This window comes from Microtus pennsylvanicus, chromosome X (assembly GCF_037038515.1).
Source record: "Microtus pennsylvanicus isolate mMicPen1 chromosome X, mMicPen1.hap1, whole genome shotgun sequence".
Taxonomy (NCBI): Eukaryota; Metazoa; Chordata; class Mammalia; order Rodentia; family Cricetidae; genus Microtus; species Microtus pennsylvanicus.
Window position 1 is genome coordinate 97,246,058 of NC_134601.1, and position 25,784 is coordinate 97,271,841.

Below are 25,784 nucleotides of genomic sequence, written 5' to 3' on the forward strand. Positions count from 1 at the left end.
CATTGCATAGCTCTTAACCACCCGAATATATCTTCTGTAAAATGTCTATAGATGTATTTCGTTAATTTCTAAAATCTGGCTTTCTAATTTTCTCCTTTAGTTATATTTATGTTTCTCATGTATTTTGAATATTAACCTTATATCAGATACAATGTTTTAAAATATTTTCTCCCACTCTTGATGATGTCTTTTCACACTTTTGTTAACTATAGGAAAATATTTCTATTTGATGTAGTCCCATTTTTCAACCTTGTACTTTTTCTAACTGTGAGCAAAATCATCATCTTAAACCATTCCTTACATTTTCTTCCAGAGGGGGATTATTCGGGTATTATTTCATTCTTCTCTGTGTTAATATCCAGTTCTTGCCACATATTTGGTCAAATTATCCACTCACCATTCCGAATCTGGGGACCATTTATTTCATCATTTTTTTGTCTATGTTTAGATTAATTTGTGGGTATTTATTTTATCTATCCCAATGATTTATAGGTCTTTCTTTCTACATCATATAATTGATCATTACAATTGCATACAAACTTTAAAATCATGTCAAGTGCAATCTCTGATTTTGCCTTTATTTGGTAATTTTGTTTTGGAAAACTCAGTTTCTTTATTGTTTTATATCACTTTACAAACTCTTTTTCCAACACAATATTTTTATTACTTTGGAATTTTATACAGTGCACCCCAATCACATTTGCTTCCCATTCCTACAGGGTCCACCCTCCCACCCTTGTGCCCTCCCTGCAATATAGATTAAAAATCACCCACTCACTTTCTGTTATCTATGTACTGTTTGAAGCATAATTTTGTAACATAGGCTAGCCTTCAACTAACTGCATATTCCAGACCAGCCTCGAATCTATGATCCTTTTGCCACAGTGAGAAATATAATTTTCTACTACTAAGCAGGTTCTCTCTGTCTTTGTAAATAGCATCAGTAGAAAAAAGAGATTGTGCTGAGTCCATGGATTGCTTTTGGGTCATGTAAAAGTTACTTTTCTGCTGATGTGATGAAATACCATAACCAGAAGAAACATATATACATCATACACACACACATACATACATACACACATACACACACATATGGCAGTGTTTCCAGACTTAGAGTCCATAATGGACAGTAAACCATAGGAAGTAGATAACCAGAGCAGGAAGCTGAGATATTGCATCTTCAGCCCCAGACATGAAGTAGAGAGAAAATTGGAAATGGGACTTGGCTATAAAATCTCAAGGTCCTTGGTGAGCTCCCAGTAGATCAGCCCCACTGTCTCAGTGGGCGGAAACTTATTTCTTTTTTTTTTCCTTTTCTAAATAAAAAAAAAAAATCTCAAGGTCCACCTCCCAGTGATTAGCTTCCTCTAGCAGGGCTGTACTTCTTAAAGGTTCTGTAACATCCCCCAAAGGGTGCCATCAAATTTGGTACCAAGTTTTCAAAACCCAAATCTATGTGGTATACTTTTCATTCAAACCACAGCAAGTTGTGCAGATATTTTAACAATATTACATTTTAATTTTCATTGAAATTTTATTACATTTACGTGTGTGTGTGTGTGTGTGTGCCCCTCTGCATTTGTAGAAGTCAGAGAACACTGAAGGAGTTGGGTGTGTGCTTAAGTCTCTAAATCTCTTGGAATTTCCATATTTATTTTCATTAACTTCCTTTCTTTCTTTGTTTCTTTCTTGTGTTCTATTAAATAACTTATTTTTTGTTTTGATGATTCCTTTCCTTGCTTCACACTGCTTGTTTTTAGACTCATAGAGAAAATAGTTTATTTATTTTCTTCAGCAACCAAATTTATTTTATTGTATTTTGCAAGTTGTATGAATTTTCTTTTTTATGTGTATTTCCTTAAGCTCTTTCAACATCCTTATGATGATTTTTTTTAATCATTTGTTGAGTGACAATTGTGTTTCAGTTTCAGTAGGGTCAGGATTGCTCGTGTGTGTGTGTGTGTGTGTGTGTGTGTGTGTGTGTATGTGCGTGTTTCTTTTGACTGGGCAAATTCACTTTTTTTCTGTAGTCCTAGCAACTTTGAATTGTATATTTAAGTTGGGAAAAGATGCCGACTCTCTCAGTACCAGTTGGCTTCATAAGAGAAAAACCATTACAATCAATCTATTTAAGTACTCCATGGTTTCTTTTCAACATTCTTTGATGTGTAAATCATTCCTCAACTTGTATATGATGATTGCTAATTTTTAGCATTTTGTTACCATTTTGTAGGCTTGCAACATTTTGCTCTTTCAGATGCCAGGCAACTGTACCACCATTTCTCAGAAGTATGATCATGCTACTCAGCTGTTTCTTCCTTTCCTTTCTTTTTGCTGCCTGTGGATCTAGGCATCTAGAGAATTCATACCTGCTTTGATGACCTGAATAGGGAAGATAGAATCTCAACCTTTGGGAAGACTCTTCTGATAAAGCCCAGAAGTTGGTATTCACCAGTTTCTTTTCTTCTGAGGAAAGAAACCTCTGAGGTAGAACCTTTGAGGTGTATTGAAACCTGATTTTTGTACTGTGTGCCTTTAAGAACAACAATATATTGGGATTGTTTATTTGTTTGTTGTTTATTTTTATTGTCAGTATGCCTCAAGCATTCAGGATATGCCAAGACTTATCTATATCCTGAAATAAAAATATACAATTTAGATCTTCAGTAGCCCCCTAAAAGTCGGAATATAGGGTACATGTTCCTCACTTGTCTTTATTCTTGACATAAAGTTTTCCAAGTTTTAACTTCTTTCTTTACTATACCACAGGTCTTTTGAAACGGTAGCAGAATTACCAGGTATTTTTGTTCTTAATTATTCTTAGGTTTTGTTCTTAATTAGTCTTAGGTATGGAAAATCTGTTCTGGCTTCACCTATGTTCTAAGATAGACTATGTAGAATTCTCAGTCCCTCAAATAATACCCATAAAAATGAAAACACTGCATGCATTCTTAACCTTTTTCTCTCCAAAAAGAAGCTATGTGCTAAGTTCCTTCTTGTGCTGTGCTCAGGAGCAACACTATAATATGCTGTCTGTACACTATGACAGTCTAAGAGATATTCTACCAGTTTTGATGTAACTTCAGTGATTTAGGCTGAAGAACCTCTTGGTTTCTAGATTTCCCATAAAGGGGCATAGTCTGTTCTGTTGTTGTGCTGATGGCCCCATGGGAGAAAGGGGAAATTTGTCATCCACTATAATCATCTTCCTGCCATTTTTTTCTTGTAATAAAATTTGAATGACATTAAAATTACTGACAGCATTTCATAAAACAAATTTATACATTTTACTAGATTTTATATAATTTACTTTTTAAGATACAGAACAATAATGAAATAGTTATAGACATGTTTATTCATTTCTTTTCCTTTTTTTCCAAGACAGGGTTTCTTTGTGTAGCCTTAGCTGTCCTAGAACTCGCAAACCTTGAACTCACAAAGATCTAACTGCCCCTGCCTCCCAAGTGCTTGGATTAAAGGTGTGTGTCTTATGCTTTAATAATAGAGAAACTGATGTCAACCATGGTACCATTTTCATATTTTTAATTCTATGTTTGAATATATATGTAGATATATGTACAAACTGAAACTGTAGTTGTTTTTTTAGTTAGAACATATAATTGCATGTCGAGCTACATGCTTTAGTCTTGACCTGAAAAAAGATTATCTTTTAATTTTTATTGCAAAAATTTACATTTCCACACCACCCTCAAAATAATCTCCAATTCTAGACATCTCTCCCCATACTCTCTCCCTCTGTTATTGTCCCCCACCACCTGATCTCTCCTACTCCTATCCCTACCATTCTCCAGTCCACCTTCAAAATCTATTCTTTTTCCCCATCCTAGGAAGATCCCCCCATACACCTCCTCTTTATCTAACCTTTCTGGGTATATGAATTATAATATGGTTATCATTTACTTAAAGGGTAATATCTAATTATAAGTGAGTACATACCATATTTGTCTTTCTGGGTCTGGGTTACCTCACTCAGGATGACTTTTTAGTAGTTCCTTCCATTTGCTTGCCAATTTCATGATGTCACTTTTTTAAGAGCTGAGCAATATTTCATTGTGTAAATGTACATTTGCTTTATCCATTCTTAAGTTGAGGGACATCTAGGTTGTTTCTGTCCTCAAGGAACAGAGCAAATAAAAGATTTCATTTAGTGAAGAGACTGTGATTGTTCCTTTTATGATTCAGAGATTAGAACAGCCAAATGGAGACTAGGAAAATGGCTGAGTGGATGCAAGTCAGTGCTGGCTTCTCAAGCATGAGGACCTGAGTTTTGATCCCTAGCCTTTATGATAAAAAAACTGGGTGTGCCATTGCTTTCCTGTTACCTCAACACAGAAGACATTAAGAGACATGAGGACTGCTAGGGGTTATTGGCTTCCAGTCTAGCAGAAACAACCCTTGTGCTACAGGCTCAGTGAGTAACCCCATCTCTGGGAATGAGGCAGAGATAGAGCAGCAGAGAATATCCTATGGTCTTCCTTGGTCTCTGCATACATGGGCAGGTGCACATCCCTGCACAAACTGGTGCATGCACATACATCTTACACATGTATACACCATACACACAGAAAAATAAATAAAAAGGGAAACTAAATAATAGGAAGCTGGCTAGCTTTTGAGGGAATGGCATAAATAAAAGTAACCATTTATATTAGGAATTGTTTATTTTAGTTTATTTTACTTTGTTTTGGTTTTATTTTGTGTGTATGTGAATTTTACCTGCATATATGTATATATAGCTCATGTGTGCCATTGGGTGTCAGAAAGGAAATGGATTATCTGAAACTGGAGTTAGAGTTAAGATACCATGTGGGGCCTGGAAACTGAATCTGAGGTTTCTGAGAGAGCAGTAAGTTCTTTACTGCTGAACCATCTCTCAAAATTCAGTTTAGATTTTTAGGTCCTCAGCTTGTTCCTTGGGCAGCAGAAGAGAGGGTGCCTGAACTGGCCTTATCCTATAGCCACACTGATGAATATCTTGCATACCATCATAGAACCTTCATCTGGTGATGGATGGACGTAGAGACAGAGACCCACATTGGAGCACTGGACTGAGCTCCCAAGGTTCAAATGAGGAGCAGAAGGAGGGAGAACATGAGCAAGGAAGTCAGGACCACGAGGGGTGCGTCCACCCACTGAGACAGTGGGGCTGATCTAATGGGAGCTCACCAAGGCCAGCTGGACTGGGACTGATGGAGCATGTGATCAAACCGGACTCTCTGAATGTGGCTGACAATGAGGGCTGACTGAGAAGCCAAGGACAATGGCACCGGGTTTTGATTCTACTGCATGGACAGGCTTTGTGAGAGCTAGTCTGTTTGGATGCTCACCTTCCTAGACCTGGATGGAGGGGGGAGGACCTTGGACTTCCCACAGGCCAGGGAACCCTGACTGCTCTTAGGACTGGAGAGGGAAGGGAAGGGAAAGTGGGGGGGGGGAAATGGGAGGAGAGGAGGAGGAAATTTTTAAGAATAGTAATAAAAATGTAAAATAAATAAATAAATAAGAAAAAAAAAGATTCTGGTCAGTCTGGATAAATGGAACTTATTCCTTGTCCCCAATTTTAATTATGATCTAAGAGACTAATAAAGGAGAGTTTGTTGTTTTTAATCTTAGTCATTGTAATTGGGTAAGAGTGGTTTCAATTTACATTTTCTTGATTGCTAAGAATATTTAACAGATTTTGAGATCTCACAGTCAATTGTTTTTCTTCTGAAAAAAATCTCTGCTTGGATATGTATCTATTATTTATTTATTTACTTGTTTTTATTTGGTAGTTTCTTTTGATTTGTGTTTTTTTCTGAGGCTTTTGTATTATGGATGTTAATCCTCTGTTATATGGGTAACTAGCAAAGATTCCATGGCATTCTATAGGCTCCCTTTTCACTGGATTAATTATTTCCATTGCTTACAGAATCATTTTTTTTCTTTTTGTTGAAAATAATTTTTCTCATATAATATATCCTGACTATATTTTCCCTTCCCTCTACTCCTGCCAACTTCTTCCTACCTCCCTTCCCATTCCAACCAGCCCCGGTTCTTTCTCTAATTAGAAAAAACCAGACTTATATGAAATAATAAAATAAAACAAAAACTAATACATCATAATTGAACAAAACAGACAAACAAACAAAACAGTCAAAGAAAAGGCATAAGAAACAAAGAGCAATTTGTTCTTATACTCAGTAATTACACAAAAACACTAAACTGGAAGCGACAATATACATGCAGAGGACCTGTAGGGTAAAAGAAAGAAGAAAAATATATAAGTGAAATAAAATAAAAAATGATATGATAAAATCTCCTGCTTGGCATGCAATCTACCCTTAAGGGTAGTTTGTTGTCCCAGTGAGACTCCCTTCGGGGAAACTAATTTTCAATTGCAAGGTGTTATCAATTGGGTGTTACTTCTGGGTTAGGAATAAGGACATGTGTCCACTGCTCCTTTGAGTTTGAGAACTCTAACTGGTAAAGACTCATGCAGGTCTGTTCATGCTGCTTTTATCTCTATGAGTTAATATGTATAAAGCTCCATAATCAACATGATCAACATACATAAGTCATTCTAGAGTCTATGAGCTTGGTTCAGCTGTCTCTGTAAATTTCCCTATCAGGTTCTTGACTTTCCTTGCTCATATAATTCATCCTCTCTCTCTTCAACTAGACTCCCAGGGCTCAGCCTGGTGCTTAACTGTGGGTCTCTGAATCTCCTTCCATCAGCTACTTGTCCTCCATCCCTTCTGACTCTTTTACTCTTCCTTAAGCCTTGAGGGGGAGGAATTTGATGGAGATAACCTATTGGCGATTAAGTGTCCTAAGAACTCTCAATCTGCATAATTTCTGTGTCTTTGTATTTATTCCTACCTCCTGCAAGAGGAAGCTTCTTGTACAAATGCTTTTTTACTTCAGTGAGGCCCCATCGTTCAGTTGTTGGTCTTAATTCCTGAACAAATACAGTTCAAGAAAGTCCTTTGCAGAATGATTGTTGAGAAAGTATACTTCTTTTAAATGACATATTTTAGGCACATGGTATGAGCATGTGTTAATTCTCATTTTCAACGACCATTTAGCAGTCAAATAATGAATTGTTCTGAAATTCTGCAAAAAATTGGGTGTGTAACAAATTTCATAGCAATCATGTCCACACAAAAAGAGATTAAAGAAACAAAAATTTATAGAGTGTTACAATAAACTAAAAAGAAATTAGTTTTTTTGATTCCTTATTGCTTAAGACAGTAGTATAAGGCCAATAAAAACTATTATACATATATGTATATAGCGTTACTGAAACAAATGTATGTCAAAGAAAGTTAATACTATATACTATTTCAGAGATCATATATTTTTTCATTCCATGTGTTTGGGAATAGCTCTTGGGCCTGAAGACCACAATAAGTTTAGAATTTATCATGAAATGCTTATTGTCATCTTTACAACTCAGCTAGGAGAGGGGAAGGCATTGAACATTGCTTATGTGTATACTTGATACTCACTATGTGGAAAAGGAATTCTAATTGTAATCTATCACATAATGGTAGATCACTAACCTGACATAAAATTAGAAATTTAATGATAAATAGTTTTTAATATAGATTGATTCAATGATAGATACAGATACTGATACATCTGTAAATATATTTCCTAATAATAACCAATAAGTCATGACACAAAGATTTCCCAGCAATGATCACATGATAAATCATATAGTGGTTTCTAAATGTTATACTTTACTGAAAGGCATAAGAACGACTTAGATGAATGGCTGATTTCAGGACCAGGAATAAAAAGGGTGTGATGCACTTAGAACATTATATTGTGACACTGAGTAGATAGATTAGACAGTCACTATGAACATCTCCGCAAGGTAGAGAAAACAATCTTAAATTATTCACAGCAACCAAATATTGGATAATTTGAGAATCAAAGTAAATAATGAACCAATGAATTATATTCCTTAGAGGAGAATATACAACCATGTATTTTTAAAAATGAATGATTAAATAAATAAATTGACACAGAAAATGTATTTTTATAAATATAGGATGTGATGGAAACATAATGTCAGTATTTGAAAGCTATTGTAATGAGACAGGAGTTGGCTTCCTACATTAAGTAAGGGCAGGACTATGGTAGGTCATGTGTTAATCACATAGAAAGTGATTCAATAGCAGACAGAGAGATGTCTCAGCAGTTACGAGCACTTCATACTCTTCTAGAGCTTCTGCACTTCCCAACAGTCACATTTAGGTAGCTCACAACTGAGTATAACTCCAGCTTTAGGGATATATGATGTCCTTACCTGGCTGCTGCACATACTGCACTCATATGCACATACCCACACACAGACATAGAGAAGCAATTGCAAATAAAAATGAATCTGTAAACAATAAAGACAATAGCTCAATAAATAAGTAGAATTACAGAATCAATAGAACTAATTGGAGAAGAGAGGGTTTTTTTTAAAATTTATTTATTTATTAAGGATTTCTGCCTCCTACCCGCAACGGCTTCCCATTTCCCTCCCCCTCCCCCGATCAAGTCCCCCTCCCTCATCTGCTCAAAGAGCAATCAGGGTTCCCTGACCTGTGGGAAGCCCAAGGACTGCCCACCTCTATCCAGGTCTCGTAAGGTGAGCATCCAAACTGCCTAGGCTCCCACAAAGCCAGTACGTGCAGTAGGATCAAAAAACCCACTGCGATTGTTCTTGAGATCTCAGTGCACCCACGCACTGAGACAATGGGGATGTTCTATCGGGAACTCACCAAGGCCAGCTGGCCTAGGTCTGAAAAAGCATGGGATAAACCCGGACTAGCTGAACATAGCGGACAATGAGAAGAGAGGGTTTGAAGGTGACTATGACATATGACAGTTCTTTTGATTGAATGAGTAACCATGATTGCTTTTTGGCTGGACTGAGTAATATAGGTCATTTATTAGGTACCTCAACCTGCAATGTACTAAAAAATGAACAAGTCTAATAAAAATTATCTCAATGTCCCTCCAACTTTTGCCATAAGTCTCATAGCAGGCTACTAAACTAGGCAGCGCAGCAGTATTATTTTTTACAATCCTCCCAGTTACTTTTTGTTTTTACTTGTTAAATTATTTGCATTCGCTAACTTCTTGTCCTCATTTTCTTATTGTTCTTGGGAGAGAGACAAAGAACTTTGAAGAAGCTTGGTATGTAAACAGAGACTGTGCTTTCTTTTCCTGGCCACACAGACCCAAATAATCACACAAAATCTTATTAATTACAACACTGTTTGTCCAATGGCTCAGGTATATTCCTAATGAGCTCTTACATCTTAAATTAGCCCATTTCTATTAATCTGTGTATCACCATGAGGCTGTGACTTACTGATAATGTTCTGGTATCCTCCTTCAGCAGTTACATGGTATCTGCCTGTCTCTACCTTCTTACTCTCTGCATTCAGTTTAATTTTCCTGCCTAGCTATATTCTGCTTGCCAAAGCAGCTTCTTTATTAATCAATGGTAATAAAACATATTCACAGAATACCAAAAGGAATCCCACATAAATTCTTGGAGGGTTTGATAGTCACTGATTATCAGGCAGTCTAAAATATTAAACTTGTCAAAACCTCTAAGAAAGGCTCTATGACTCTCAAGAAACCCATGACAATAGTAAAAGTTGCCTCAATCAAAGAATATTAGTGAATGTTAAAATTCCTTGTTGTAATCTCCATGAGAAAATTTATTTACATGCCGTCTTTATTAAACTCCAGTGTGTGGAACTATTTGGGAAAGGTTAGGAGATGTGAGTTTGTTTGAAGAGGTGTGTCACTGGGGGGTTGGCTCTGAGGCTTCAAAAGCATGAACAACTTGCAGTCTCTCTCTCTCTCTCTCTCTCTCTCTCTCTCTCTCTCTCTCCCCACTGCCTGCGGATCAGCTGTAAGCTCCCTGCTACTGTGCCAAGTTTGCCAATGTGCTCCTTATGATGGTGGTTACGGAGTTATCTTGTGAAACTGTAATACCCAATAAACTCTTCTAAAAGTTGCCTTTGCCATAGTGTTTCTTTACAGAAGTAGAAAAGTAAACATTTTAATAAATAGTTACATGTTGAGAATAACAAACAATGTTTTTAACAATGCCATGATGCAGAGGATTGAAACTAAGACCTCATTTATGGATGTTAGTTAAGAAAGTGTTCTCACCCTGGGCAACATTTTTGTCCAAGAATTTAAAATGTAGGACATCTGGGTAAAAGATTTGAGAAATGTTGCATATTCCTTTCTTTTGAACTTATATGACATAAGTTCTTCTGAAATTATATGACATAAAATGTTCAGGTTTGAAATTTTCACATCTTTTTTTCCTGATCATTCTTTTATATGGGACATTGCTCAACAATTATTCTTTTGCAATCTTTTATTACATGAATGTTATAAAACTAAATTATATGGCAATAGATATATGCAGGTGATTCTAGAGACATTGTTTTGTTTTCTTGTATCAGGTATCTTTTGTTTATATATTTCCTAACTAATTCCATCTAGTTAGTTTGATGGCTACATTAGTATTATAGGAATTCAAAATTTCTAAATTTAAATTTATATTTCAAGGTAATGTTTTGCTTCTTTTTTCCTTAATATTTTTCCAATTTTTTACTGGATGTCTCTATTTCAATCTCACATTGGTAACTTATAATAAAATCATTTGAAAATATAATTACATTTCTTTGGAAACCAATTGCTGCTTCTGAGTACCTATTTTTGTTTATTTTATCAGATAGCTGTCAAAGACACTCTATTGTTTCTACCCAAATTTTTTTCTACCAAATTATATATAGAGGCTATCTCAATATCTTTAATGTCAATTGAAACTGATATATGTTCTCACAGTGCGTATTTCTTTTTCTTATGGTCATCACCAGTAATGGAGCAGTGTACAAGATATTTGCAGCTTATTCACCTTATTAATATTATTTTAATTAAAAATTATTAATTGTGTACATAAAGCTCAGTATTGAGGAAGCTTGGTTTCCATTTGGAAGTACAAATAATTGTGTGTGTATGTGTCCTTCAAGTAAGGAAAAAACCTTTTTTTATACTACAAACTAGTATACAGAGGCATCATAGGAAACTTGAAAATTTTGGAGTATTAAAAAGGAAATTACTTTTCCAAACCATTGTCATAATTATGGTACTTAAAACTCCAAGTGTTATGACTTCAATAACAATTTTGGGGTGAGCAGAGGAACTCAGGAATAATATGCACATCTTGTTCTCAATCTTTAGTATATGCTACTGTATGTGGTCACACACTAACATATATGTTCAAACACACAGAAAAATTCTGATTATTTAAATATGGCATATATTTTATTTTGAAAACAGGTATATGTAGTGTGTGTGTACATTTGAGGGTCCTGTTAGTGCAGATGAACATATGTTAAAGTATGTGTGTGAAGACCAGTGGACAACCTACAGGGTCAGTCTCACTTTAAGCCCTATTTGAGACAGGATCACTTTGTTATCCACTTCTGTGAGTCAGGCTATCTGGTCTGCATGCCTCTGTAATTCTATCTCCACTTTCCATCTTACAACAGATGAACTAATCACAAAGGCTTGCTACTACATCCAACTTTTCTGTAAGTGAGTTCTGGGGATCTAAGCGATAGTCCTCTTGTTTGAACAGTGTATACTTTAACTAACACACCACCTCCCAAAATTTCTATGTTATTTTTCTGCCTAAATTTCTTCATAAGCAATTTGACAGCTTTGAGAAACTTCCAAATCCGTTAAAATAGTTTCACAATTATTTGCCACTTGTCCTCTGTTTATCCCGAAGTTGTCTTTCATTTCTGTCTTGCTTCTACTTTTCTTAGTAGCACCATAACATCTTGCCTAATATTCTTTTATAGCAATGATGAATAATTTTATGACACTAGATTACCTCCATATCTTATAATTAGCTGAGATGTTACTAGACCTGTGCTATGTGTTACTATCATTCAATTCAGCTATTCATTTATCTCTGTATTTACTGAGATTTGAGGGAGAATTGTGTTAACCATTAAATTATGGATAGTCACCATAAAAATCATAGTCTATATCACAGATCTTTATTTAAATGACTAAATAAAATATTTGTTTTATCCTTTTAACTATAGAATAAGTAAAATGTGTTTGAAATGTTAGAATTTTGTCATTATAAGGTGTTAGTTGTAATACTTACATTCTGTCCTCATACACACATACACATATAATTACTTATTTCCAAAATCATAATTTGTGTGTGTGTAAACGTATGTGGGTGCATGAGCACAATTGTGTAGAGGCTAGAGTGTACTTTGACTGTAATCTCATTGTTTCTCATTGGCCTGGAGCTGACCATTTAGGTTTGACTGATGAGTTAGTAAGCCCCAAGGACCCTTCCGTCTCTGCTTTCACAGAAGTGGTATTACTAGATAGTGCCCCCAAAAGTAATATTTTGATATAATTTCTGGTAATTGAGCTCAGGTCCTTATGCTTTCCAAGTGAACATTTTATTGGTTGAGTTATATTTTCAGCCCCAATGGACTCATAATTTATTTATGAAAATAAATAAAAAACTTATTTATTGAAAATCATCTTCATGAATGGCCTTATCATAGGAGAACATAGTTTCCATACTGTACTACGGTGTCCACCAAAAGATTACATTCTGCAAAAATGTACTTTTACTCAGCTTTCATTAATTAACATTAATTTGACATTCTATTTGTTTCTACAGAGAAATCAAATTAATTAAATAATTGATAAATTAACTAATTAATGGTGCTTTTAAACTCTCCACTTTCTCTTATATGCCAAGCTTGGCAATAGGCCAGGATTGTGTTTAAACTGATCTGTGTTTCTCAGGTTTATTTTGTAGAAAGATTACTTACATTTTAAAGCAAGGGTTAAGTTTATCACAATGCTTTTTTATGGCTATAATGGATTTTGAATATATATTATTGAGAGTACCATAGGCCATGTTATTTTACTTTGTTATATTTTTTGGAAATTATCTTGGAGGACCCATCATGTTTTTCTTTTCCATGTAAGAACTTGGAAATGAAAAGTAAACTGCTTTTAATTTTACTTTTATTTAATAAATGGATATTGAGATTACTTTTAGATGCTGTGCCACTTTTCTTTTAGAAACTGTTCAGCTGTGGTACAATACCATGATAAAATGTGACTTTTGGAAGAAAGATTTCAATTTGGTTCATAGTTTTAGAGGTATAAATTACCATCATGACAGGAAGGCATGACAGCATGTGGTAAGCAGAGTGGCAAGAACAGAAAGGTAAGAGATCACATCTTCAACAGTAAACATGAAGAGAGAGAAACAAGAGGGGGGGGTCAGAGATACAGAGGGAGACAGAGAAAAAGACAGAGACAGACAGAGATAGATCACAAGAGAGAACTGAAAGTAGGGAAGATCTATAAAAATTTCTAATCCCACCTATAATGATGTATTTCCTCCAGCAAAGATGCATCTCTCTGGAAACCCCACAAATGGCATCCCCAACTGGGAACCAAGTGTTTACATACATAAGCACAAATATAATTACATCATTTAAACTGTTTCCCTTTTCTCACTTCAGTCTCCCATACGCTGCTTCTTACTCTTTCAAATTAACTGAGTCTTTTTTCATTCACTGTTTTACACATACACACACACGACAAATCTAACAAAGATTGTAGAGATCAACATATTCATAGTTTTATTAATTATCTTATTTGTACTTTATATACTTATACTTCTCATTATTCATATGCCATTTAAATATTTCTTTACACTCTCACTGGGCAAAAACATAGCAAGGGATGTAAATATTGTTTTTTTCCCCTATACTCTCTATTTGTATTAAAGATTAAAAGATTAAATAGCAATAATATTCATGATATAATTTTAAATAGGAAATTATAAATACATATTTTTTCTTTTCTTTTTTTGGTTGATTTTTATTGCGCTCTACATTTTTCTCTATTCCCCTCCCCTCCTCCCCCTCCCTCTCCAGTACAAGGAGCAGTCAGGTCCATATGAAGAGCAGAAGGAAGGAGGGAGAGCATGAGCAAGGAAGTCAGAACTGCGAGGGGTGCGTCCACTCACTGAGACAATGGGACAGAGTTAATGGGAGCTCACCAAGGCCAGTTGGACTGGAACTGATGGAGCATGTGATCAAACTGGATTCTCTGAATGTGGGTGACGTTGGAGGATGACAGAGAAGCTAAGGACAATGGTGCTGGGTTTTGATCCTACTGCATGTACTGGTTTTGTGGGAGCCTAGTCTGTTTGAATGCTCACCTTCCTGGACCTGGGGGGGGCAGAGAGGACCTTGGACTTCACATAGGGTAGGGAACCCTAAATATGTATTTTTTCAAAACAAAGTATGTATACATGTTTCAACAAGTTTTTTCTTGCTGTGAAGAGACAACATGACAAAGCATGTTATTGAAGAGTTTATTGGGGGCTTCTTTTACTTTCAGAGGGCTATTGCAGTACCATCATGATGGGGGCATGGCAGCACATAGACAGACATAGGATTGGAACAGTAGCTGAAAATTTATATCCTGATCTGTTGGCAGGAGGTAGACAGAGTGAGACTGGTTCTATGGGCTTTGAAACATCAAAGTCCACTCACAGTGACACACCATCTAATTATTCCCAAATAGTTCCACCAACCGGGGATCAAACATTTAAATATTTGAGCATATAGAGGTCATTCTCATTCAAACTACAGTATTTATTTGTAGAATTAATAACTTTTTCCATGATGATTTAGAGAAAAGGAAAACATGACATGTTTTTCTAACAAACTACTTTTTTTTTACATTAAATCACAATGCCCATAATCCCTTTCCAACTTAATTTAACTGCAAGTCCCCAACTGTCAGGGGACTTGCAGTTGGTTTAGACTCGATTAATTTAATTTAACTAAATAGTGTGAGAGGTGTGAACATCCAGATTCTCCTCTGCAAATGTCAATCCCACAAGTTCATGCCCACAGGTTAATTGATTTCATATTGTTGGAATTATTTTTTATTTACTAAGAGTATATACTCTTCATTAGTCAGGGTTCTCTGGAGTAACAGAATTTATTGAATGAATATCTCTATATATACACATAAAGGAGATTTATTAGAATGACTTACAGACTGCAGTCTAGCTAGTACAACAATGGCTGATGTGAATGTAAGCCCAACAATCCAGTAGTTGTTCAGCCCACAAGGCTGATGTCTCAGATGTTTTTCCGAAGACGAAAGGAATGGTCTACTAGCAAGGCAAGGGCAAGCAGGCAAAGGGAAAAATCTTCTTTCTTTCATGCCTTTATATAGGCTTCCAGGAGAAGGTGTGGCCCAGATTAAAGGTGTGCCTTCCTATATCAAAATCTGGATTAAAGACATGTGTGGATCTACCCACTTTAAATTAAGCAAAAGTCCCTCACATCCATGCTTTGTACCTAACCTTGATCAGTTATACAAATGTCATAATGCTAAGCTCTGAGTGTTTTTCAGGTTTGGAAAGCAGCCATTGGAGAGAAAAACAGATGCAATGGTACTTCCATGTACTAAAAATCTTACTAGAGCCAAGTGAATTCAAAGAAAAAATGGTTTGTTAAAACAGTTGCTAAAGTGTACCCTATATATGTTGAAAAGTGATATGGAATTCCCCTCTCTGTGCTTCAAATACCACTGGTTAATAAAGAAACTGCTTTGGCCTATAGCAAAGCAGAACTTATCTAGGTAGGGAAAATTAAATTGAATGCTGTGAGAAAGAAGGCAGAGTCAGTGAGAGACCATGTAGCCCCACCGGAGACAGACACTGCAACTTTACCCAGTAATCCAGAGCCTCATGGGTGGAGATACACATATTAATGGAGACTGGTTAATTTAAGATATGAGTTAATCAGAAATACAATTAAGCTATTGGCCAAACAGTTTTGAAAATAATATAGTTTATGTGTGACTATTTTGGGGCTAAGCAACCATGAATAAACAAGTGGTCTCCTACTATAGAAAAGAATACTCCAGAGGACATAAGGTTATTGAATGGAAATACCAGCACCAAGGATTAGATACTGCCCAAAGAGTAGTTGACCAGGAAAGCTCCTGAGACCATAAAAACAGTTATTGATACTGTTGTTGGTTGCATGTCAGAACTAGACTATATGACCCTATTGCTAAAGACCATGCTTTATCTGTGGGACATGGAGAAACTAAGCTGGGATTTAATTTGAAAGCACTCATCTGATGGATGGTCACAATAGTAACATAGTGCTATGCAGGCTTCTGGGAGAGAACTGTCACTAACATTTCTGTTCAGCTTGCATGCTTAAACACTGGCATGCCAGGCCAGGTGTGTAAGCACTGGGAAGTGGTAACTGAGCAGTCATGGGTAAGACCAACAGCCTTCTGATTGAATTTAATGTTTGCTCCACAAAATGTAGTTCACATTTATGTGGGGCGAGCACAGTACACTGTGAGTGGGACACTTCCTGGGCTAGTGGTCTTGGCTTGTATTAGAAAATCAATTAGAATGGCATAAGCAAGCCACTAAGCTACTACACAGTTCTATTTTCTCTGCATTAGTTCCTGTCACAAGGTTCCTGCCCTGTTTGAGGTTCTGCCCTGATTTCCTTTAAGGATGCACTGTGATGTATAAAAGTGCACTAAATAAATACTTTTCTCACCAACTTGCACTTGGTCTTGATGTTTCATTATAGCAATATATCCCTAAAACAGCAAGTGACTGTTGTGTCATGGTGGACTAATTCTTAGCCATAATTGAACATCTAGAGCCACCTCTCCCAAGGTTCAGAGATCATTTTAGAAGAGGGGAAAGGAAAATGTAAGAGTCAGAAGAAAGGGTAGAATATAGTGCAGCAATTTCTTCTGAAATAGAAATATTCCCTCTAGCAGGAAAGGACATTAAAACAGTAGGTAAAGAATTCTAAACAGCCTCAGGAAGTCCTTGAAACTGATCAGATTCACTAAGCCTCTCTTTCCTAAGATTAAACAATAAAAGGCTACTACAAAACATTCTCAGACAAGACAATCATCAAAGAAGACTCAGACACAAGGTCTGCTACCTGGAGGAAGCAAAAACCAGTCGAGTTACCTGGAAGAGGCTTAAATCAACTGAGTTGCATGAATAGAACACTCCAAACAATTGCAATGAATGCTGACTGTGCAAGGTACTCCAGGTTTTCAGATTTTGTTAGCTGCCACCTCTGCTAGGGTGACCTTTGGTGATACAGTAGTCTTTGGGTCATTTTGCTCCTGTAAGACTTCACCCATATTACTGTATGCAACCCAAATAAAATTCATTGGTTCACCAAGTTGGACTTCAGTGGTAGCTGTACTTTGGTCTGCCATGGGTTCCCTATTTGAGGTGACTAGACATGTATATTGCATTTCCCAACAAAAAGTTTTGTAACACAACAGCATTATGCTATAGCTATAGGTCTGTGGGGGCAAGAAGTGGAATACAGTGGTTTAAATGAAAAGTATCCCACCATTGGTCCAAGTATTTGAATTGACACATGGTTGGTGGCACTGTTTGGGAAGATTATGGAATCTTTACAAGGTAAAGCCTTGCTATAGGAAGCACATTTGAGGGTTGGCTTAGAGACTTTTTTTTTTAGGTTTAAATATAAGCTTGATGAATTCTGGTAAAGTTTATTGGCTTAGAGACTTTATAAATTCTCCTTACTTCCAATCTGCGCGCGCTCTCTGTCTCTCCCTTTCCCTTCCCTGACTGTAGTGAAAGCTTTGATCACCAGGTTTCTGCTCTGGCCATCTGCTGCCATGCTTTCCCCAACATTTATGGGCTCTTCCTTCAGGACCCAGAAGATGAAAAGAACAATTTCTTCTACTAGTTGATTTTTTAAATATATTTATTTTTGTTTTATATGTGTGGGCATTTTATTTGTATGTATGTCTGTATACCACATGCATGAAATGGCAACAGAAGCCAGAAAAAGACAACATGTCTAATGGAACTGTACTCATACATGTTCCTTAACTGCCATGTGGATGCTAGTAATCAAATCCAGTTTTATGGAAGATCAACCAGTGATTCAAATTCTTAGCCATCTATCTGGCCAGTATAAATTGAATTGTAGTCATTTTTTATGACCACAAAAATGTTACCCATACATTTTTTTTATTTTGTTATATGGAGCTCACAGTTAAGAGAATATATATGATCCTCAGAAGAGCCTCTGTCATTTTACTTTTGAGCAATGTTTAAAATATTAAAGACTCTGGATTATTTTATAGCTAGCCTTAATATATTTTGTTAAGGTTTATTTGTGGCTTTCACATCATGTGTCTTGATTCCATTCATCTCCTCATCCTTTTGCATCCACCCTTTGTCCTTGAAACTTCCTCTCTTGAATAAAATTTAAGAGGTAATAAAGAGGGGGGAGAGAGAGAGAATAAAATCTCACAATGGAAGTTGTAGTATAACACAGAAAGTCACACAGTATACCCTTTAGTCTCTATATCTTTAGTTGCAAGTGATTATTGCAAAGAGTCATTGGTCTGGTTCATGGCCTCTGGTTTCAGCTACACCATAGATACTGGGACCTTATTGAGACTTTTTTTTTGGATTTCCTGTTGTTGCTCTGTGTCATGGGGACCCTGCAGCTTTGGATCTTCAGGAATGGTATCTTCATGTGCTCCAGCAGATCATAGGTAGAATAGATGATGGGGTAGGCCAAACTCATAGCCCTGGTTGTGGGCCTGCGTGGTTGCACTGTTAGTTAGTCTCCCTGTGTTGTCCTGGTTTGTTTGCCCTATGCAGCAAGGAGCAAGGGATGGGTTCTGTTCTTCTCTCAGACCGTCAAAGCCATCTTACTCAAACCTACACCAATAGGGCCAGGTCATCTTGCTAATACCTACACCAATAGGGCCACATCTATTAAGTTGCCCAGGTGAGTTTCAGGGGCCACTCTCAAGAGTGAGGCATCTAGAGTGGGGAGGACCAACTATCCCACTCTCTCATGATCTCAGGGTCAGCTTTCCCAAGTGTCACAGGTGGTGAGGGATAGGGGGATCTCTCTTACATCCACAGTACGATATGGCAGATGAGGGATGGCACTGGTTTTCCCTCACTCAAGTTCTTGGGGTGGGCCATTCACCTGCATCCTCTACAACAAGGTTACCTCCACTGTGCTTCCTTACCAAGGTGAAGGGCCGGTTTTCCTGAGTGCTGTAGCTGAGAAAGGGGAGAGACAGCTCCTTTGCATGCAGCACATGAGTCACAAAGGGCAAGGAGCAGGGGACATCTTTTCCTTACCGATGCTGCCACGTGCCAGACAAACAAATAATTGGGACAGCTCTTCCACACTCAAGCCCTTGGTGCCAGCTCACCTTCATCCCTACTATGCTCCCCAGGCAAGGTACAGGGTATGCTCCCCCAAGTGCTGCAGCTAGTAAGGGGGCAGAGCCAGTACTTAGTAGTCTTGTAGACAGTAAGGGGCAAGGCCAACTATGCACTGCCCTATACTCTAGGCCTTCAGTGATATCAGGAGCCACAGATATCAACACAGATCACAGCTACAGGATGGACACAGAAACAGATATGGGTCTTGGCAGGATCCCAGGCCCAGAAATCAACTTGGTCCCAGGTAGCAAGCAATCCACCCTCCTCAGCACATCCCTCACAGACTTCACCTCTTCAGATCTGCCTCCCTCTGCACAGTATATGAACCAATCTCTCTCTCTCTCAGCACATCCCTCACAGACTTCACCTCTTCAGATCTGCCTCCCTCTGCACAGTATATGAACCAATCTCTCTCTCTCTCAGCACATCCCTCACAGACTTCACCTCTTCAGATCTGCCTCCCTCTGCACAGTATATGAACCAATCTCTCTCTCTCTCTCTCTCTCTCTCTCTCTCTCTCTCTCTGTCTCTCTGTCTCTCTCTCTCTCCCATAACAAAATATATTTGTTTGCCATAATAATGCCCAAATGTCTGACTCATGTTTTCTCCTTGGTGTCCAAAGAAGGCTGCCCTGGGTTGCCTTTTTTTTTTGCTCAGTCTTAATGGGGATGGTCAGAGGACATGTTTTCTCCTCTGTACTGGGGCAGGCTTCCCCAGGCATGCATGTGTGTTGGACTGAATACATTTTGCAATATGAAATGGCCATGAGACTTTTGGAATGAGATGTAAAATGTTAGGACTTAAAACATATATGTTTGTTACACAGCAATAAGGTCAATTAGTGATAGTTAATAACAAAATCTATACTTAGGACACAAAATTTTTGGCATATTTATGAGGCAGTTAAAGACTGGAATAATTGAGATTGAAAGACAACTTTAATGTGTGTGACACTGTACAATGGGCTGATGTCCTACACTAAATTAAAAGAGATATTGAGGTAAGAATCAGGATACATCTAGTGGTTTGTAGATTGTGGGTACAAGATGACACACTGCTTTCAACTCTTCCCACCATTGAATTGTCTACTCTTATACCTTTCCCACTAGGATGGAATGTATTCCCTCACGCTGAAGACAAAATTAAAATTACCCCCGTTAAGTTGTTTTTATTAGTTACTTTGTTTCAGCAACTAGAGAGAAATATTTATATCCTAATATGTACCTACCACTCTGGGGAAAAGGACAAAGCTTCATTAATGAATGGAAAAATAATTTTAACAATCTGGATATTAGATGCATCTTGTTGTAATACCTGGAGGACCTGTAGAATGCACATTAGGAATAGAATTGTGTTGATACTGATACTTGATGTTTCTTTTTTTATTTACTTTTTAAAGACTTATTTATTTATTTATTATTTATTAAAGATTTCTGCCTCCTCCACGCCACTGCCTCCCATATCCCTCCTCCTCCCCCAATTAATCCCCCCCATCAGCCCGAAGAGCAATCAGGGGTCCCTGCCCTGTGGGAAGTCCAAGGACCAGCCACCTCCATCCAGGTCTAGTAAGGTGAGCATCCAAACTGCCTAGGCTCCCACAAAGCCAGTACTTGCAGTAGGATCAAAAACCCATTGCCATTGTTCTTGAGTTCTCAGTAGTTCTCATTGTCCGCTATGTTCAGAGAATGACTTCTTGAATTTTGCATACAAATGGATGGAAATAGAAAACACTATCCTGAGTGAGGTAAGCCAGACCCAAAAAGAGGAACATGGGATGTTATCACTCATATTTGGTTTCTAGCCATAAATAAAGGATGTTGAGCCTATAATTCGTGATCCTAGAGAAGCTAAATAAGAAGGTGAACCCAAAGAAAAACATATAGGCATCCTCCTGAATGATAACCTTCATCAGGCGATGAAAAGAGACTGAGACAGAGACCCACATTGGAACACCGGACTGAAATCTCAAGTTCTAAATCAGGAGCAGATGGAGAGAGAGCACAAGCAAGGAACTCAGGACCGTGAGGGGGGCACCCTCACATTGAGACAATGGGGATGTTCTATTGGGAACTCACCAAGGCCAGCTGGCCCAGGTCTGAAAAAGCATGTGATATTTCTTATCTAAAAAGAAGTACATTCACAACAGCTCATCTAGGATCAAACTTAACATTTTATTCATGAACATATGCACTTAATTGTGCTGAATGTTGTTTCTCATATTATTCATAAAGTTGAAGTTCAGCCAAAGCTTCACAGAAATGTAAAATCTCAGTTTGTTTTTAATATTGACTATTACATAAAAATGTTTCTTTCATAAAACTTCAATTTATAGACAAAATGCCATTACTAAACTCTTTTTAAAAATAAGCTTTACAATAAAACTTTTGTAGTTGTTCATAACATAAAGACCTGAGTGAAAACTGTATTAGTTTATCAAACTGTTTCCCCTCCCAAACCATGCTGCCAAAATAAGATGTTATCACTCAATGGTAAATTTTCTTCATATAAAATTGAGGCCTATTATTTATCCTATTAGCTACATATTTTATTTACTATATTCAAAAGTCCATAAGAGAAAGATTTTTTTAAAATTATATTTCTCAGCTTGTGATAGTTATCAAAACTTATTTGAATCAAAAGTTGAGGGCCTCATCTTATTTTATGAACCTAGATTAGGTCTTTTTGGGGGAGGTTCTTCTTTTTCGTCTTCATCATCCTGATGATCATCACTGTCATTGTCATCTTCATCATCTGAGTAGTCCACTAAAGAAATCCTCTTGCTACAGTGTGATGGACTACTCATTCCTCTATCAGAAGCCTCAGATTGAGATGAACAGTCAAATTCAAAAGAATTTTCTTCTGACTGTTCTACTTCTTCTTCACTTGTCTCTTTTATTTGCATAAATGTGTCACAAGAACTTTGCATGTCCCCTCCCAATGCCACAACAGCTCCAGTATTTACTCTAGGACACATTTCTTCCTTGACATCCACCTCCACAACTTTCATATGCTTGAAGTGTAATTTCTCGTATATCATGTCATGTAAATTTCTTTTTACTTTATTTTCTTGTTCCTTCTGTTCTTCATATTTAAATCTCAATCCTTTAAATGTCTGGACATACTCAATTGAATCAAAAGCCATATAAAAATTTTCCACAATGTTTGTAATAAGAGACTTGATGTTTTCCACTCTTATAAATTCAAATAGTTCAATAATAGCTGAGTTTAGCATATTATATCGTCTTCCATTACGAAGTAAAGAACTTATAACAGGTTTAAAAAGATTTTTCCTCACTATGTAAAGATTATAAATTTCATCTTTAAGGCCAATCATCTGTCTCATCAGCCTGAGAGCAGACAAAACCAGAAGAGTGTGCTTTGAATGCATCAACACCAGGACTCTGCTGAGCAAGTTGTTTTTCAAAATATAGTTTTTAATATAAATTGTGTGGTGCTTTACACAAAAGCTGAGCATTTCTAAAACTACTCCAAGCAATTGTACATTTTGGTCAATATCAGAATAGATGTTGACTGTGTTATCATCACCATCATTTTGTCCTGTGATAGACAAAATTGGTCCTGCTAATTTATCTATGCAATGTGTATAGAACAAATTCATAAATTTACTTCTTTCAGATGCATTAGCTGTTATACACATGTTTTCTGGATCAAGAAGAATACGGAGAACTGCTGTCAAACTTAAAACACGAGAAGATTCAGGATCAGGATCACAGATGATTTGTTTGATCATTATATTGATGAGAAGATCATCCTTATTTTCACTGTTTTGAGCTTCATCCACTGCATACACTCGGACTATTTGTGGATTATATTCTACTATATAAGTAAATATATCTACAGCAGCTACTTTTATTTGATGGTCTTGCATACATATTGAAACTTTCAGAGCCCTCATGATTCCAAGCTTTATCACTGTTTTCAATAATGCCTCTTTCTCTAGAACTTTTAAGGTCATGGCAAATTCACAGAATTCCTTAAGGAAAAATAACAATTCACACCGTCTTTCATCACCTACAATCTTATCTTCTAACTGGGCAAAAATTTCAAGCAAAAACATTTCATCTTCCTGAAGCATGGTAACTATTTCTATTTTGTTGGAAAAAATGGAAGCTGTAAGGTCAGAAAGACGATTCTCATGAAATTTGGATGGTATAGGTAGTAGAATGTCATGGATATATTGCATTTTGTAGGTCTGGTGTATTTTTTGCCTAAGTTTGGAGTGTGTTATTGGCATAACTTCTTTAAATTTTGCATTTTCAGCCAAGAATTTCCTGTGCCGATATGGCTTATCCAAATTAGGGTCGTACTCAAGGCATCCTATTACATCCATGATACATTCATCAGAAAACATGGTATTAAACAAATGTGCATCATTGAAAAAGAAGAGTCCTTTAATGATGATATATAAAAAATGTAAGCTTTCCACGTTCTTTTGATCTTCGCAAGTGTGGAACACCCGAAGCAATTTTTTAATGTAATCTAACTTTCCTAAAAGCAGTGCCAGGCATTTCTTGTGGCTTGGAGATTCTTTCACAATAATAAGCAAATCTGCAATGGTTTCAAGCATATTGCATTCAGAGGTGGGTTCCTCGAACAGATACTGGAATTGGGGCAGTTCATGAAAACTGGTTAAGTTAACTGCAAGGTCTTGCGATGTTTGTACATTTGGATCTTTATGTTGAACTTGGCAGATATCTTCCCAGATACTTTGACAACACTCTGGGTCTGGGAAATATATTGTCATAGTGCTGTTATTACCTTCAGGCCAACTAATTAAATGCTTGTATTGTTTCTTATAGGGCACATCTGGATGTATTGTGTACTCTAATAGCAGAGAGCCATCTGACTCTGAGTGAATGAGCAGGCACACACCCTGAAGCCGTTCGATGTATTTGGTGGAAATTTGTCCTCTGCATATTTGTTTCCATTGCTCATCTACCTTCATGACATAGACTTTTACAATAGGAAGTCTGTTGCTCATGCAGATTTGTGACCTTGTCTTGCTAGACCACATTTTTGTGCAGACCTCAGCTTAGATACTCTGATACAAGAACGTTGCCAAGGTCGCAATTCTGAAAAATAATAATACAGCAGATTAGTGGGGGTTAAAAGAATGATAGTGGCTATGAGAGGATATAAGGTCATTAGAATTACCGGGGAAGAAGGCGATGATACTTGTCAATCCTCCGTTACAGAACTATCCCCGACAAATCTCTGTCCTTTGCACTTGCGTCTCCGAGCCTGCCTTAGTTCTGGAAAGAATCTTGTGATTCACCTAAGGTTCTTCCTAAAAAGAATGGGCTCATGTAACAGATCTGTTAAAGGGACTTGCTTCCCCTACCTTAAAAATGGAAGTCTAGAAAATACGCTTTTGGGTTTTGTTTCTAAACGGATTTTCACTCATCAGAAGTGAGGGGTTAAGGCACTTAAGCAAAAGCAAATTTAATTAGCAATGTTTTGGTCAAGTCTACAATTCATACTATATGTCAATTAAAGGCTGGCTCTAATAAGAAGCAAGAATGTATCATCTATAGACAAAATGCTTTCCCAGAAGCATAAAAATAAGATGTAATTTTTCTACAAGATGTGCTCTTAAGTCTATCATATTTCTACATAGTAAGGGAAGATCTTGTTCTAAAAACGAATTTATCAGCTGTATATCTCCAATCTGTTCAGCCTGAAGTTTCACCTTAATAAAGTGGATGCAACATTTCCTCAAATGTTTTCATTTGACTAATCATGCACATGGTTGTTTTCAAGACCTGAGTCAAAGGATAAGTTAGTTAAAATATGCCAGGATTTAATTAATTAATACTTCTAATTATTTCATTTTCTTTTCTTTTTTCTAATTTTGTGTATCTATTGGGCCTTGAACATGCTATGGCCATTTCTGAGGGTCTTGGACTTGCTAAGGAATGACTCTAAATCTAAACTATATCATTATTTATAGTTGGTAATTATGATGAAGATAATAAGAATATCTTCACAGCTGCTAACATTTCTGTGAGTACTTGTTATAAAGGAATGCATTAACATAATAGATCAACTATCATACTTGGAAGTTTACTACATTTAAAACAGCATGACTTTATCTTTTTTGCCTAATTTTCAGAATAATTTAGCAATATAGGTGTATTAATATAGGAATCCCTTAAGGGTCAGGAAACACAAAAAATTCAAATCAATTGTCAGAGTTCACATATTTAATAAATAGAAGAGTTCTAATTTGTACATGCCTTTCTAACTCCACAATTGGTTAACTGTGGAATAGAACTGCTATTGCCTTCTTCTCTTGGCTTTCATTACACTCTACTTCACATTCTTCCCATCTATATAATTTGTAATCAACGTAAAATAATCAAGA

The 25,784-nt window shown here is 36.7% G+C and overlaps 1 protein-coding gene across 1 annotated transcript; it reads right to left on the bottom strand.

Annotated features, from left to right (window-relative positions):
- Positions 1-22,058: 22,058 nt before the first annotated feature.
- LOC142840795 (protein PPP4R3C1-like) lies at positions 22,059-24,434 on the bottom strand. The gene has a single exon (XM_075957391.1). It carries the CDS (start codon positions 24,432-24,434, stop codon positions 22,059-22,061), a length of 2,376 nt encoding a protein of 791 aa, XP_075813506.1.
- Between the last annotated feature and the right edge of the window lie 1,350 nt (positions 24,435-25,784).

Coding starts and splice junctions, on each gene's coding strand:
- LOC142840795 (XM_075957391.1), bottom strand. CDS start 24,434: ATGTGGTCTAGCAAGACAAGGTCACAAATCTGCATGAGCAACAGACTT.